Here is a 12,620-nt window from a genome sequence, read left to right on the forward strand (position 1 = left end):
TGATATAGTTAAAAGTATTTGTAATGTATAATTTTTTCTTACCTAACTTTTAATACTATCTGAGTTTTTTTTTTTTTTTAACGTCGTCTATCTCAAAAAAAAAAATAGGCCAAGCTAGACATTTTCCTTGAGTATAAAATCCATTCCTTAAGTTCATTTTACCCTTGCGCTTATACAGCCTCTGTTTGACTCTAACCCACATTTTTATAATTTTTTAGATGCAAATAAAAGGAAAAAGAGATGATATTTGCTCTATTTTTGGGCTCTTATATTTTTAATTTCTATTTTTTTTACAATAATAAATTTCAAATAATTCTCACACTAAGTCAAGGTTTATTTACATCAAAAGAGACTGATTATGCAAATAAAATTGGATTATTTTGAGGATTTACGTTAAGACTGATTATGGGACTTTCAGGGGCCATTTTGGTCTTTCCATCAAAATTCCTAATTTCCCTCCAAGACCCAAAAGTCCAAAACCGTAGAAACAGTGATTCAATGGGGCAATTAAGCAATTCTCCAATATATATGAAGAGTGTTTTGTGTTTGAACTTTGATTTTGTTGTTGTGTATTGTTGTTAGCATTTTCACAGTTTGAAACTGTTACATAGAGGTGAAGTCTGGAACATGGAAAAAAGAAATTTAAAATATTTTGGTTCAATTTATTATTTGTATATATTTTGTTAATCACATAATTTACACCAATTAGAGGGAACCAAACCATGGATGTGTTTCTATTTTGGAAAGATGTATATGAAGAAGATGATGTTTTACTTATTGTAGGAGGAGTGAGAAGATTCTGAAAATTGGGGTAAAAGACAAGAAATCCCATATATTTATGAGGTGGCAAGGATATTTTTGTGAACTAAAAGATGAGTACATTGTTTTCATGTTGTAGGTTAGCAAAACTTTATATATATAAGATTTAATTAATTTATTATGTTTTTCTGGTCTTAAGAGCTGGCTTTAACCCAACTCCTGAAGCGGGCTAGTCAAAAGAGACTGATTATCCAGCCACACTTCTAAAGAGCAATTGAAGCAGAAGGGTAAAACGCATTTAAGAATGCATTTTATACTTAAAATCACCAAAGGTTCAATTTCTCAAAAAAAATGTCTTGGTTGGCCTACTTTTTTTTTGAGATAGATGACGAAAAAAGAAAAAAAAAACTCAAATAGTATTAAAAGTTAGGTAAGAAAAAAATTATATATGTACAAATACATTTACCTGTATCAAACCTTTTGAAAAAGGAAAAAGGGTCAAAAATACTTCTCAATTTGGGAAAAAAAAGACTAAAAATATTCTTCATTATAAATTTGGGTCAACAATAATACCCCTTTTGTCATTAAAATTATACAACTGTCTTAACGTAAATCCTCAAAATAATCCGATTAAATTTTTATATTTGCTCAATTTAAACCCGATCCAATTAAATAAAAAACTCATATGGATTACCCGCTCCTGTGCCTAGTGACTCCAGATGTGAGACTCAAGAACAAATTGGTCGCATATGATTTTTTTTATTTAATTAAATTGGGTTTAAATGAAACTCTTTTAAAAATAAAACCAAGTTATTTAGAGAATTTTCGTTAAGAAAAAAATATAATAACGGAATAGATATTTTTAACCTAAATTTATGATGGATAATATTTTTAGCTCTTTCATCAAAAGGTCATTTTTTATCCTTTTGAGAAAACCCTTTCCTTCACAAGCTTCATTGTACACTATTAGCGCTATTCCTGGATTGTTCCCTCAAAATCTCCTGATTTCAGGTAATTCTTATAAACAATACTCAATTTTTTTTATTTTTTTTTTGCAATTTGATTTAAGTCACTTAAATTAGTAAAGATTCAAACTTTATGGCAATGGGTCTTATAATTGTTTTTTCCTTCCATTTATTGATTTAGCTTACTGAAGGTTATGCTGAGTCACTTGAATTAGTAAAGATTCAAACTTTGTGGCAATGGGTCTTGCAATTGTTTCTTTATTTTCCTTCCTCTTGTTGATTTTTGTGAATTTAGCTTTCTGAAGATTATATTGAGTCATTGAATTAGTAAAGACTTAAAATTTGTGGCAATGGGTCCTGTAATTTATTTCTTTATTTTCCTTCCCCTTGTTGATTTTTGTTGATTTAGCTTTGTCAAGGTTATATTCAGTCATTGAATTAGTAAAGATTCAGACTTTGTGGCTTTGGTTCTTGAAATTTATTTCTGTATTTTCTTTCCCCTTGTTGATTTAGTTATCTGAATGTTATGGTGAGTCACTTAAATTAGTAAAGATTTAAACTTTGTGGCAATGGGTTTTGCAATTCATTTCTTTATTTTCCTTCCCATAGTATATTTTGTGGATTCAGCTTTCTGAAGGTTATGCTGCTAGTTTTTTTTTTTTTTTTTTCACATCTGGTGTCCGGTACCCGTATTGGGGCCCGACTAAATTCGGATTCGTGCCGGGTAGTCCCACGTTGGGGGGCAAATCACTCCCTAACAATGGTGACTCCGTACCCAAGGGGGCTCGAACTCGAGACTTGTTGGTTAAGGATGGAGTAGTACCAGCCACTACACCACAACCCTTGTTGGTTATGCTGCTAGTTTTTCTCAAAGTTACATGATGATAGAACAGTTTAATTAGTTCAAGGAAAAAAACAGGAGAAATTTGGGTCAAGCTAGGTGGGTTGAGTTACGATCCAACATTTAGCCAATCTTGACCCGCCCATTTTAGCCAAACTAAATTTTAGGTAGGTTATGACACACACATTGATTGATTTAGCTCCATTTTTTTTTTATGACAAGGGAACCCCCAGCAGCTACCCTTTGGGTGCGTACAAGGTAAACCCCGCTCCTGTACAATAGCCCGCAAACCACACAGAAGAGATAACCTGCACTAGGCAAGCCATGTGAGACGAGCTTGACCCAGAAGGCAAATCCCCTACTATCGTAGGTATGGGGTTTCGAACCTGAGACCTCCATTATGAAAGCCCCGTGCTCAACCAACTGAGCCACCCTTGCGGGTTGATTTAGCCCCATTTTAACCTGCACCGTTTCGGGCAACCCACCTGTTTGACACCCCTAGGTTTAAGTAGTAAAAATGGTCCAGCTATGTATGTATATATGTGATAGAAAAGGAAAAGAAGAAACCTTTTCACTTATCTGCTATTGATTGAAGAGGCAATAAGCCTTGAAGATGCCATTATTTCAATATTTTGGCTTATTCAATTCCTAGATGTGTGTTGAGTGCTATACTGTCTATTCCGAGTTGGGGGTGGTGTTGAGCCAATGGTTAATCTGCTAGCATAGATTAAAATTCACTGATAGTGTAAAAAATCTTTGTACTATCAGTGTATGCCCTTTTCAGAAAATTGTTTCTTTCTTTTTCAAAAGATTATCAGTGTATGCAACTTAAACCCTTTGTATTAATGTGTCGAGTCAATTTTTTCAGATTTTGAGTGTTGTCGATAGGACATAAGCAGCTGCTCATCCATCTTAGTCGTGCCCCAGGCCAGCAATCCAGTGTTTGAATGCGCATGATTGATCAGACGCCTATTAAAACTTATTAACCAGCTGAAACTATGAACATTAGGATTCTCAAATCCTTGTTCACATCATTTTCCAGTCCCACTACAATAATTCCAACTCCAAATCTCCACTATTTTTGCACTAACACAACAGCTGTAAAACGAATATCCCAATTTGAATATCCTCTACAATTCCAACAAAAATCCCCCCAAAGAAATCTCATTGCAGTATCGAGTCTTCTCACAAAATATGGTTTTCCAGCTCTAGAACTTCCTGATTTTCTCGAGAGGAATCGTCGTTTACTAAATCTAGACCCCGCCAAAATTGAAAAATCCCTTAAGGTTCTATTATCCTTGAAACCATCTCAAGAATTCCTAGTGTCCATGATAAGTAGTTGTCCCAGGGTTCTAGAATATGATGCTATAAAGAAATGGGAAGGAGGCATCCAAGGATTAGAAGAGGGGTCCAAATTCAATTTATCCTCTTTGGCTATTCGGAATATTCTGGAGGTTTCGGTGAAGTTTGAATTAGATTATGATTGTGTTCTGGGGTCTCTTAAATGCCTGAAGGATTTAGGAATTACTAATATTACTCTAAATAAGGTTTTAGAGACATGTCCCATGGTAACTACAATGTCTGCAATCAAGATTCATGACAGTTTTGAATTCGTCATTAATGCCTTTGGGATTGGCAGAGTTGAATTCGATAGCATTCTCCGTGTCTATCCAGGTATTTTCGCCTTTGGGTTTCAAAGTAAGGTTAGGCAGTTGCTCGACGAATTTAAAGTTTTGGGTTTTAATATGGAGATGGTTAAGAAACAGGTTCTTAAAGATCCTAGAATTCTTGCACTGGAAGTTGGGGAGTTATCGCGGTGTTTGGAGTTGCTTAAAAGTTTGAAATGTAGGGAAATTATTAAGAAGGATATTTTTCGTGAGGGGTTTTTTAAGGCTGGGTATGAGGTGAAACTAAGGGTTGATTGTTTACGTAATCACGGGTTAACCTTAAGGGATGCTTATTCCGTGTTATGGAAAGAGCCGAGAGTGATACTTTATCACATCGAAGATGTTGAGAGGAAGATTCAGTTTTTAGTTAACGTGATGAAAGTTGATATTCATTGTCTTATTGAAGTTCCGGAGTACCTTGGGGTGAACTTCGAGAAACATATTCTACCGAGATTCAAGGTAATTGACTACTTAAGATCAATAGGAGGACTTGGTGATGAAGTGGGGTTAAGGGAGTTGATTAAACCTAGTAGATTGAAATTTTATAATCTATATGTCAAGCCGTATCCAGAGTGTGAAGCAATATATGGAAGATTTGCAAGAAATGATGAAGTGAGAAGTCGACATCCAGTGGGAATGTGGAAGCTTTTCAAACCACAAAATAATCTAAAGTCCAAAGAAGATATTATGAACATTAAGTCGTATATGGATTCGTTGGCTTGAGTTCTGAATCTTTTCTCTATATTCTGCCCGAACATACATCTTTGTAGCATTCTCTTGGAAGATCCTTTTCCAAGGTACGTTTCTCATCCTTATTCATATACTTTTCCTTGTTTCCAATGTTTTTAGTTCTATGGTCTTAAAAACTTGGAATTTTTCAAAAAAAAAAAAAAAAAAAAAAAACTGGAATTTTGACAGGCCTATGTACTTATCATATCTATCATTCAGTTCCAAGTTTAAGTGGAATATATGACATGACCTTTACATCAAATGTAGAAACTGAAGATGCCTAATTTTGAGAACATACACTAATATTTTGCTTTCGACAACTCATTTTAGCATCAGTGAGGCTGGTCTTTTTACACTTTCTTTCAATTAGTAGTTGTAACATTTTCCTTTTCAACCACCCTTAATTATTTTGTTTTACCACAAAAGAAAACCTAATTCGTACGAGGGAAAAGTACTTGATCTTAAAAGGATTAGCTGCGAAAGTTAACTGCTCTTCTTCATTAAAAGGTTTAGCTCTGACTTTGTTACTTCTTTTTTGCGTTCTCATTCCACTATTAATGTTTTTGTTCTTCTCGTCCCAGTTTTTGCTGCAGCTGAAAGAGGGATCAGGATGCGCATGATAGGAATGAAGGCCAATAAACCTTTCTCTTCTTCCCTCAGTATTGCCACCAAAAAAGGAGCAGTAGGTTTGCTAATGGTGTCAAACAGAGAGGTTCGACTGAATGTAGGCGGGTAAAAATGGGCTAAAACCGTACCCGCGCAAGTTCAGCCCTACCCGCCTATTTGACACTCCTACCTATTTCAGTGTTGTCAGTAGCGCTGCCACCAACGGCCACACTGGCTTGCTTATTTGTGCTGAACTATGGAACAAACAGGATTAGGGCTATTTCTGATCATGGTAATTGGGGTTGGCGGTGCCAGCACTATTCATCCCGTCTTTTATCTGTACTCCCGGACAGTCCTAGTTGGTTGATAATATGGGAGAGGGAAAAGGAGGCTACACAATTGCTAAGAAAAGATCCGAGGAGTTGATTATGTTACTGCTGAATTTATTAACCTTTTGATGACAAGTGAAACATCCAAGAAAACATGGACCAACCTTCTATTTGATCATCCGAAAGTACAAGTCATCACTGTGATTGTCAACGTGGTTGCAACCTTTGTTTTTCAGTCTTCGAATTAACGTTCCATAAGTTTGTTTGGAGAATGCTTTTTTTTTTTTAAATGGTGGCATCTCCAATGTGTATATTACAGACAGCAGTAGTAGCTTTTATAGGGAATAATAATGCACAGCAGTTTTGCCTCTTTGATTTTCAGCTTTAGTGGTTTTCTACGTCTGTATATTTGTGGCTTTGTTTGCATATTCATGGGTCCTTTAGGGTGTCTGGTACAAGTTCTCTTTTTGTCAAAGAAAATCTGATCAGTCCATTTAATTCTCTAGTTTAACGCTTTGCACTTGAATTAATGCGAACATTAAAAGTGGTTACAAAAACAATAGATAACATAACGAGAGATACATAGATTGTAATGTAGAGAAAAGGAGATTGTTAATATATAATCCTATTCAAGTGTGTCTCAAAAAATATGAAATCTTTCAATGTGTTCTTTGGGATATTCAAGATTTTGGTGACAACTCACTTTCTCTGTCTTGTTAGCTATGTTGTTCAGACCCTTCAAAAATTTAGGCAATTAATGACTATAGTAAAAATAAAGATCGTTCTAGCAAGGGCAAACCACAAAGTAAACAACTTCTTGTGTGAACTAAGAAGCTCATGTATGAGGGTAAATAAAAGAAAAGTACAGTGAGTCAAAATCAATATCTATACTACTTGCATAATAAGAAAACTCGAACTTGAGCAAATTGAAGATTAGCAACAAAAACAGTTACATTTTCTGGAAACAAAGAAGGAAAAATGCAGCAAAAATAACTGATCAACTTTAATATAGGTAGCATTATTCCAAGAAATTGCATGAGTTCATGTTATCATGTCTATTAACACAAGGGTAGCTCGTAGGTCCCTTAGCTTCTGGGAACTATATCTGAACAAATTTGGTTCCGAACGTGTTTGCTTATACATCTTTTTGAAGTGGTTTTTACTGTTCTGTACAATGCCGGCACAACTTGAAATAACGGAAAGTGTGAGCTTCTCCCGTTTAACTTTAGTTGTACATGCTTTGCTGTAATCCTAGAGCTCTTAGATACAACTCATGGTACACGTTCTAGGACCCGTTGCAGAGCCCTTTTTATTCCTTCTTGATCAAGTGATGTTATCAGTTGTATTTCTTGCACCTGATCATTAACAATTCATTTCAGATTTGCAAAACGAGGCATGGATTGTAGAAGGGGGGAATACAAAATTAGCCCATGAAATCATGACTCGCCCAACCACCCAAGTTTGGGCTGGTCATTTGATCCGCCCATTTATTAGCTCAGCGCATTTCAGCCCATCAATAGATTGGCTGATATGTAGCCAAAATTGATAATCTTGTCAAAATATTTTCAAAAATAGTTTTATAAGGAACTAAAAATTATAAAAGAACAAACAAAGAATTAAAATTTAGTAAGAATTAGGCGGTTGGGTTATGACCTGCTCTTTAGCTCATTCCAGCCCAAGTAACTTTTGGGCGGGTCAATTTATTAACTCAGCCCATTGACACCCCTAGGGGGAATACATGAGGTGAAAGATGATACCTGTCGTCCAGCCCGAGCAAGTAGAGTAAACTGATCTCCTGTAGCTGGTGCCTGTGAGATTCCATAACAGAAAAGATTTGAAATTTATTGTGCATAAATACTGTTAATCGCATATGGTTTATGTTTGAGACAACTCACATTCGACAACCAAAGCTGTAAATCCTGTGAAACAACTCGCTTCTCAAATCCTTGTCGACTGATTATTATGTCGTATATTCTATTGAACAAAAGAACAAAACCTGTTAGATTTCAATAATCAAGTTACCAGAAAACTGCCTTGTATAAGTGTTCGATGTGCTTCATTTGTGCAGATAATGGAACATACAATGAAGCGAAAGAATGAGGACTCAAAATATAGGGCAATTTAAGCAAAATGTGTTTTCAACGAAGCTTCATGAGGGTTAATCCTAGATAACCTATGGGGTTGGCGAATTACATCTATGGTTGTTTTTAACGTATTTTTCCCTTTTATTTTATTTATTATCATGATGATATGATATGTGCTTAAATGAAGAAATGAGGATTCATATAGCCCACTCAGTTTGGTTGGGACTGAGGCATAGTAGTTGTTGCTGTTGTTGTATGGTTCGGAGAAATGATAAAGCTATAGCGGTCAAGTACAGAAGGAGACAATTTGTAATATACATTGAACAGAAAATTGTACAAGCAAATAGGTCTAATGAAAGCTTCATATAATAACCTAATGAAAGACTTCATGTCAAAATTTAAACTTCAATCATACCCGTCTTCTTGCAGTAGTTCCTCGATTATTGTTTCAAGCCCGGGAAGAGGCTCGATAACCGAGCTGCCATTCGAATCCAAGGAATTAGTATGGACAGATGAATCCTGCAAAGCATGGCATTCATCAGTAACATATTATGCAGATAAAGCAAGATTTAGGTTTCTTGAAGGCATCAAATCCAAATTCAGATCATTTGCACAGCTCACCTTATGAATTACTTTGTCCAGAGTTTCCAGCAACGGATCTTCCTCCAATTGTTTAATTGACAAGGTAATCCTAGATTTTTCCCTGCAACATGTTCATTTATTATGGAACTGAAGGAGCCCGGGTGAAAAGATGAAAGTAGAAACAAATATGAAGAAATACAAAAATCACTGCCTTATAATTCATCACAAGTTTTTTTTTTTTTTTTTTTTTTGCAATAAGATGGACTTTACTGAGTTTGAGAATGGACCAACTATTCAATCTTGGGTGGAAATTTCTTTTACCTATTACTCTAGTTAATCTGTTATTGACAATTTTGTCCCAACTTATTTCACTGTAAAAGACTAGAATATTCTAGATTCACAACTTGTGCAAATGGAGTAATCTCTGCCTCCCAATTCCTTAGCTTTGTAAAAAAATGTAAACAATATTTGGTAGCCAGTTTATCATAGTTAAATATAAAATTATTTCGATGAATCACAAAATTAGAGAGTGCGAAAATACCTGTCGATATTTATGATTTTGACCCTCACATCATCTCCTTCTGTAAGGATGTCTCTCACATCATGAACTAAATCCCAAGACACTTCTGAGACGTGGACAAGCCCGGTAAGGTGATAAGATCCTGCATCACATGGTAAAACAAGAATTAGTTGACACAAAATCAACATAAGTACCCCCCGAGTAGTCAGGGTTAAAACAAGACCAAACTGACAAGTGTATGTCTCTTAAGAAAAGTACCATCTGGGAAGCGCAGATGAATGAAAGCACCATAATCCTCAACGGAACCAACCTTCGCTTGAAAAGTGTCGCCTACATTTATTTTATTAGAAAACTTCAACCAGCTTGCTTCCTTTTCAGAGAATATCAATCTTCTTTTGTCCTCATCAGCTTGGATTACCTGACAGTAGCCTCGAACGTTAACCGATGTTCGGATCATAAAAGAAAGTATAATGTGGCATCTAATTCATCAATGAATGGAAATGTGCATAACGTAGATAAGAAAATGTTCAAGAATAGAAGAAGTGATGAAGATCAGTACCTTCACAGAGAGGACAGAACCGGTCAAGTCCCTCGCAATCTCTTGAATTGTCTTCTGTGGTTCTACATAGGTTAATAAGAAGGAGACAAAACCTCAGTAAGCATTCACCATTACTTTTATGTGGAAACATGTGATAGCTAGATCAACCTATGAAACTCAGAAAGGAAAAGTCAAGAATCGATAATATTCTTCTTCTGCAACTAAGTACATCTCATCTCTCTGTGTATACCAAACATTTTCAAAAAGATGATTCGAAGCATAAAATACGCTATAAAAGAACTTACTCCCTCCATCGCAATTCATGTAAAGGTGTTTGATTGGGCACAGAGTTTAAGAATAAACACAAGACATTTGAAATTTGTGGTCTAATATAAGCTGTAAATGTTTGTATGACTATAAATCATCTCATTAAGGGTCAAATGGAAAGTTTAAAGTTAAATTGTTATTAAATATAAAAAGGTGTCATTCTTTTTGAGACTGTTTAAAAAGGAGAGTGTCACATAAATTGAGATGGAGGAAGTAGTACCTTTACAAGAGTGATAAGGGCTCATCTGTGGAAAGGGCAGAAAACCCACAAGAGAATAAAATCGAATCAGCAAACCACCGCCGTTGAAGCCTTCAACCTTGCCCTCATATATCAGTCCCCTCTCGCGGTATGTCGTTGCTGCTTTCCAATCAGCAGACTTCTAATTCTTTGTAGTAAAGGAGTAGTACATTACATACGCTTCAAACCACAATAATCAAGGGAAGTACAGAACAAGGTAATCTATAGTACTGAATCATGTCAGACAAACAACATAACAAGAAATCCAACTAATATCTTTCAAATATATTCATTATATACATAACATATACTCCTTCCGTTTCAATTTGTTTGTCTTAGTTTGAATTTAAGAAAATAAAGAAGACTTTTGAATCTAATGATTTTAAACTAAAAGAGGTATGTAATGTACCAAAATGCTGTTTGAATCTTGTGGTCTTAAATATGCTATGTAGATGTTGGGGGGTAAAGTACTTAGTATAGAAAGTGACATTCTTCTTGAAACAGAATAAAAATGGAAAGTAAGACGAACAAATTGAAATGGAGGGAGTATCAGGATCTCGCTTGATCAGACTGAATTTGCCAATACATTTTCGCATAAGTAATATGGTACTGGGGCCATAATCACATCCTAAACAACGCTACTTGGATATATCTATCGCATAACCAACAAAACTTTATCTAAACCATGAATTCAAAAATTTCCTTAGATTCAACATGCTGAGACCTTTAACTAGTTACTACAGTCTTAACTGTAATTCAGCTTTATCCAATCGTGGTTCAAAGTCCATATATTTTCTAAAATTCAGCTATGTCTACTACTCTTCTTCCACTTTCTCAATTCATTAGATGTCTATATTATTAACAAAGTAAACTTTAAGCATCTCAAACAGCTATTCAGATAAAACATGATTATTCAACCACTCAAGGTGATGAAATGGTGTTGCTCATCAGAGCATCATAGTGGAGAAAACAATAAAAAATTGAATGTGAGTGCCCTTTAACAATTTAACTACCAATATGAAATGGGGTTGCTTAGTTTTTTTTCATCCTAGGTTCCAAGACTTCAATTTTCAAAATTCATTTCAATTTATAGATTCTTAATTTCCTCATTTTTCTTACTAGCCTAGAAAAAGACAGCCGAAAAAATGAACCTTGAGCCTAACTAGTCTATGAGGTGAGAATTGTTCAAGATCACATAAGGAGGCTAAATACTCAACCCACAACCGATTGGGAACTCAATGCCTCGCACGCCCAAGATTGCTATTTTCTTGAGCCAGAGGATATATTGGAAATAGCCTCTCTACCTCTCAAGGCAGTGGTAAGGTTTGCGTACACTCTACTCTACTCTCCCAGACCCACTTGTGTGATTACACTAGGTATGTTGTTGTTGTTGTTGGATAATATAGGATAGGGGCCTAACATCAAGTAAACCGAGAGAATTGGGATGAGCCTGACTATGATACATGATAAGAAATTAAACCATGCACCTAATTCAAGCCCAAAAGCTAGCTAGACAATTCAAACTTGCACAAGATCATATAAGGAGACCAAATACCCATTTAGAAGCAAAATGGGAAACAAAGCAAATATGAATAAAGGGTCTAACTCACACGAGCTGGTTTGATCTCATCAGGGGACAAAGATAACTGATCATCAACTCCATCAATCTTAGCATTATTACCAGTTGTAGAAACTGAAACTCTAGTACTTAACAAAGAACCCCTTTTCAACAAACAACTTTTCCTTGGGAAGTTGATATGTAATGGGCTTGAATTAGCTGAAAAACAACAAAACTGATGAGTTGAAACAGCACAATCACTTGTAAATAATTGTGAAAGAAACCCAATGTTGCCTGAAACTGTGCCCATTGTAACAGAAGCCATTAATATGAAGAATATATCAAGACTTGTGAAAAATGGAATTTTGAGAGAGTTAGTTGTGAAAAATGGAAGGTTCTTTCATGGTTTTGGATGTGTGGATTTGGGTAGAGTGAGTGACGTGTGAAGAAGAAGAACACATTTGTTTTGAGATGTTTTGGATCATCCATGTGTCATCCTCTTGGTCCTTTTTGTGGGTCCATAAGCTATCTTTTCCTCGTTATGGATAATTTATTGTCAATCACTTGTTAAGAAATACTCACCCCCTCTTTCAATTTATACGTATCTATTACTATTTAAAGAATCTACGAAACAGTTCTTTAACCATATTTTATTTATATTTTTTTTAAATCATTTAAATTAAAAATTATCATGACTTATAATTCTTTTTTTATAGTTTTTAAATTAAATTTTATTTTTACAAACTTAAACTTTCGTACTCCGAAAAGGCTCACATAAATTGAAACAGAGGGAGTAAAATATAATCCTTCTGTTTCAATTTATGGCAAACCTTTTACTATTTGGAGAGTCTACGAGGTGTTTATTTGACCACATTTT

The 12,620-nt window shown here is 35.1% G+C and overlaps 2 protein-coding genes across 4 annotated transcripts; one reads left to right on the top strand and one right to left on the bottom strand.

Annotated features, from left to right (window-relative positions):
- Positions 1 to 1,636: 1,636 nt before the first annotated feature.
- On the top strand, positions 1,637 to 6,271 carry LOC132610207 (transcription termination factor MTERF15, mitochondrial). Its single transcript, XM_060324491.1, has 3 exons — positions 1,637 to 1,770; positions 3,434 to 5,029; positions 5,543 to 6,271. The coding sequence occupies exon 2, from the start codon at positions 3,564 to 3,566 to the stop codon at positions 4,953 to 4,955; it is 1,392 nt and encodes a 463-aa protein (XP_060180474.1). The 5' UTR covers positions 1,637 to 1,770; positions 3,434 to 3,563; the 3' UTR covers positions 4,956 to 5,029; positions 5,543 to 6,271.
- Positions 6,272 to 6,875: 604 nt separating this feature from the next.
- LOC132610208 (uncharacterized) lies at positions 6,876 to 12,186 on the bottom strand. Of its 3 annotated transcripts, none has more exons than XM_060324493.1 (10): positions 11,796 to 12,186; positions 10,168 to 10,324; positions 9,642 to 9,703; positions 9,341 to 9,500; positions 9,104 to 9,224; positions 8,602 to 8,683; positions 8,396 to 8,499; positions 7,792 to 7,870; positions 7,654 to 7,704; positions 6,876 to 7,251 (listed from the first exon to the last, which is right to left on the bottom strand). In XM_060324493.1, the coding sequence occupies exons 1-10, from the start codon at positions 12,066 to 12,068 to the stop codon at positions 7,168 to 7,170; spliced, it is 1,173 nt and encodes a 390-aa protein (XP_060180476.1). In that variant the 5' UTR covers positions 12,069 to 12,186; the 3' UTR covers positions 6,876 to 7,167. The 3 variants fall into 3 exon arrangements, with proteins under 3 accessions (XP_060180476.1, XP_060180475.1, XP_060180477.1); XM_060324492.1 differs by having other exon boundaries at positions 10,168 to 10,327; positions 11,796 to 12,184; XM_060324494.1 differs by having other exon boundaries at positions 10,168 to 10,333; positions 11,796 to 11,935.
- Positions 12,187 to 12,620: the final 434 nt, after the last annotated feature.

Source organism: Lycium barbarum, chromosome 9 (assembly GCF_019175385.1).
Source record: "Lycium barbarum isolate Lr01 chromosome 9, ASM1917538v2, whole genome shotgun sequence".
NCBI lineage: Eukaryota > Viridiplantae > Streptophyta > Magnoliopsida > Solanales > Solanaceae > Lycium > Lycium barbarum.

What these genes read in the sequence shown, in the direction of transcription:
- LOC132610207 (XM_060324491.1), top strand. Translation starts at nt 3,564, where the DNA reads ATGAACATTAGGATTCTCAAATCCTTGTTCACATCATTTTCCAGTCCC.
- LOC132610208 (XM_060324492.1), bottom strand. Translation starts at nt 12,068, where the DNA reads ATGGCTTCTGTTACAATGGGCACAGTTTCAGGCAACATTGGGTTTCTT. An exon ending in TCATCTGCGCTTCCCAGATG is followed by an intron (nt 9,225 to 9,340) that starts GTACTTTTCTTA and finishes CATGTGATGCAG; the next exon opens with GATCTTATCACCTTACCGGG. An exon ending in GAACTACTGCAAGAAGACGG is followed by an intron (nt 7,871 to 8,395) that starts GTATGATTGAAG and finishes TTTGTTCAATAG; the next exon opens with AATATACGACATAATAATCA.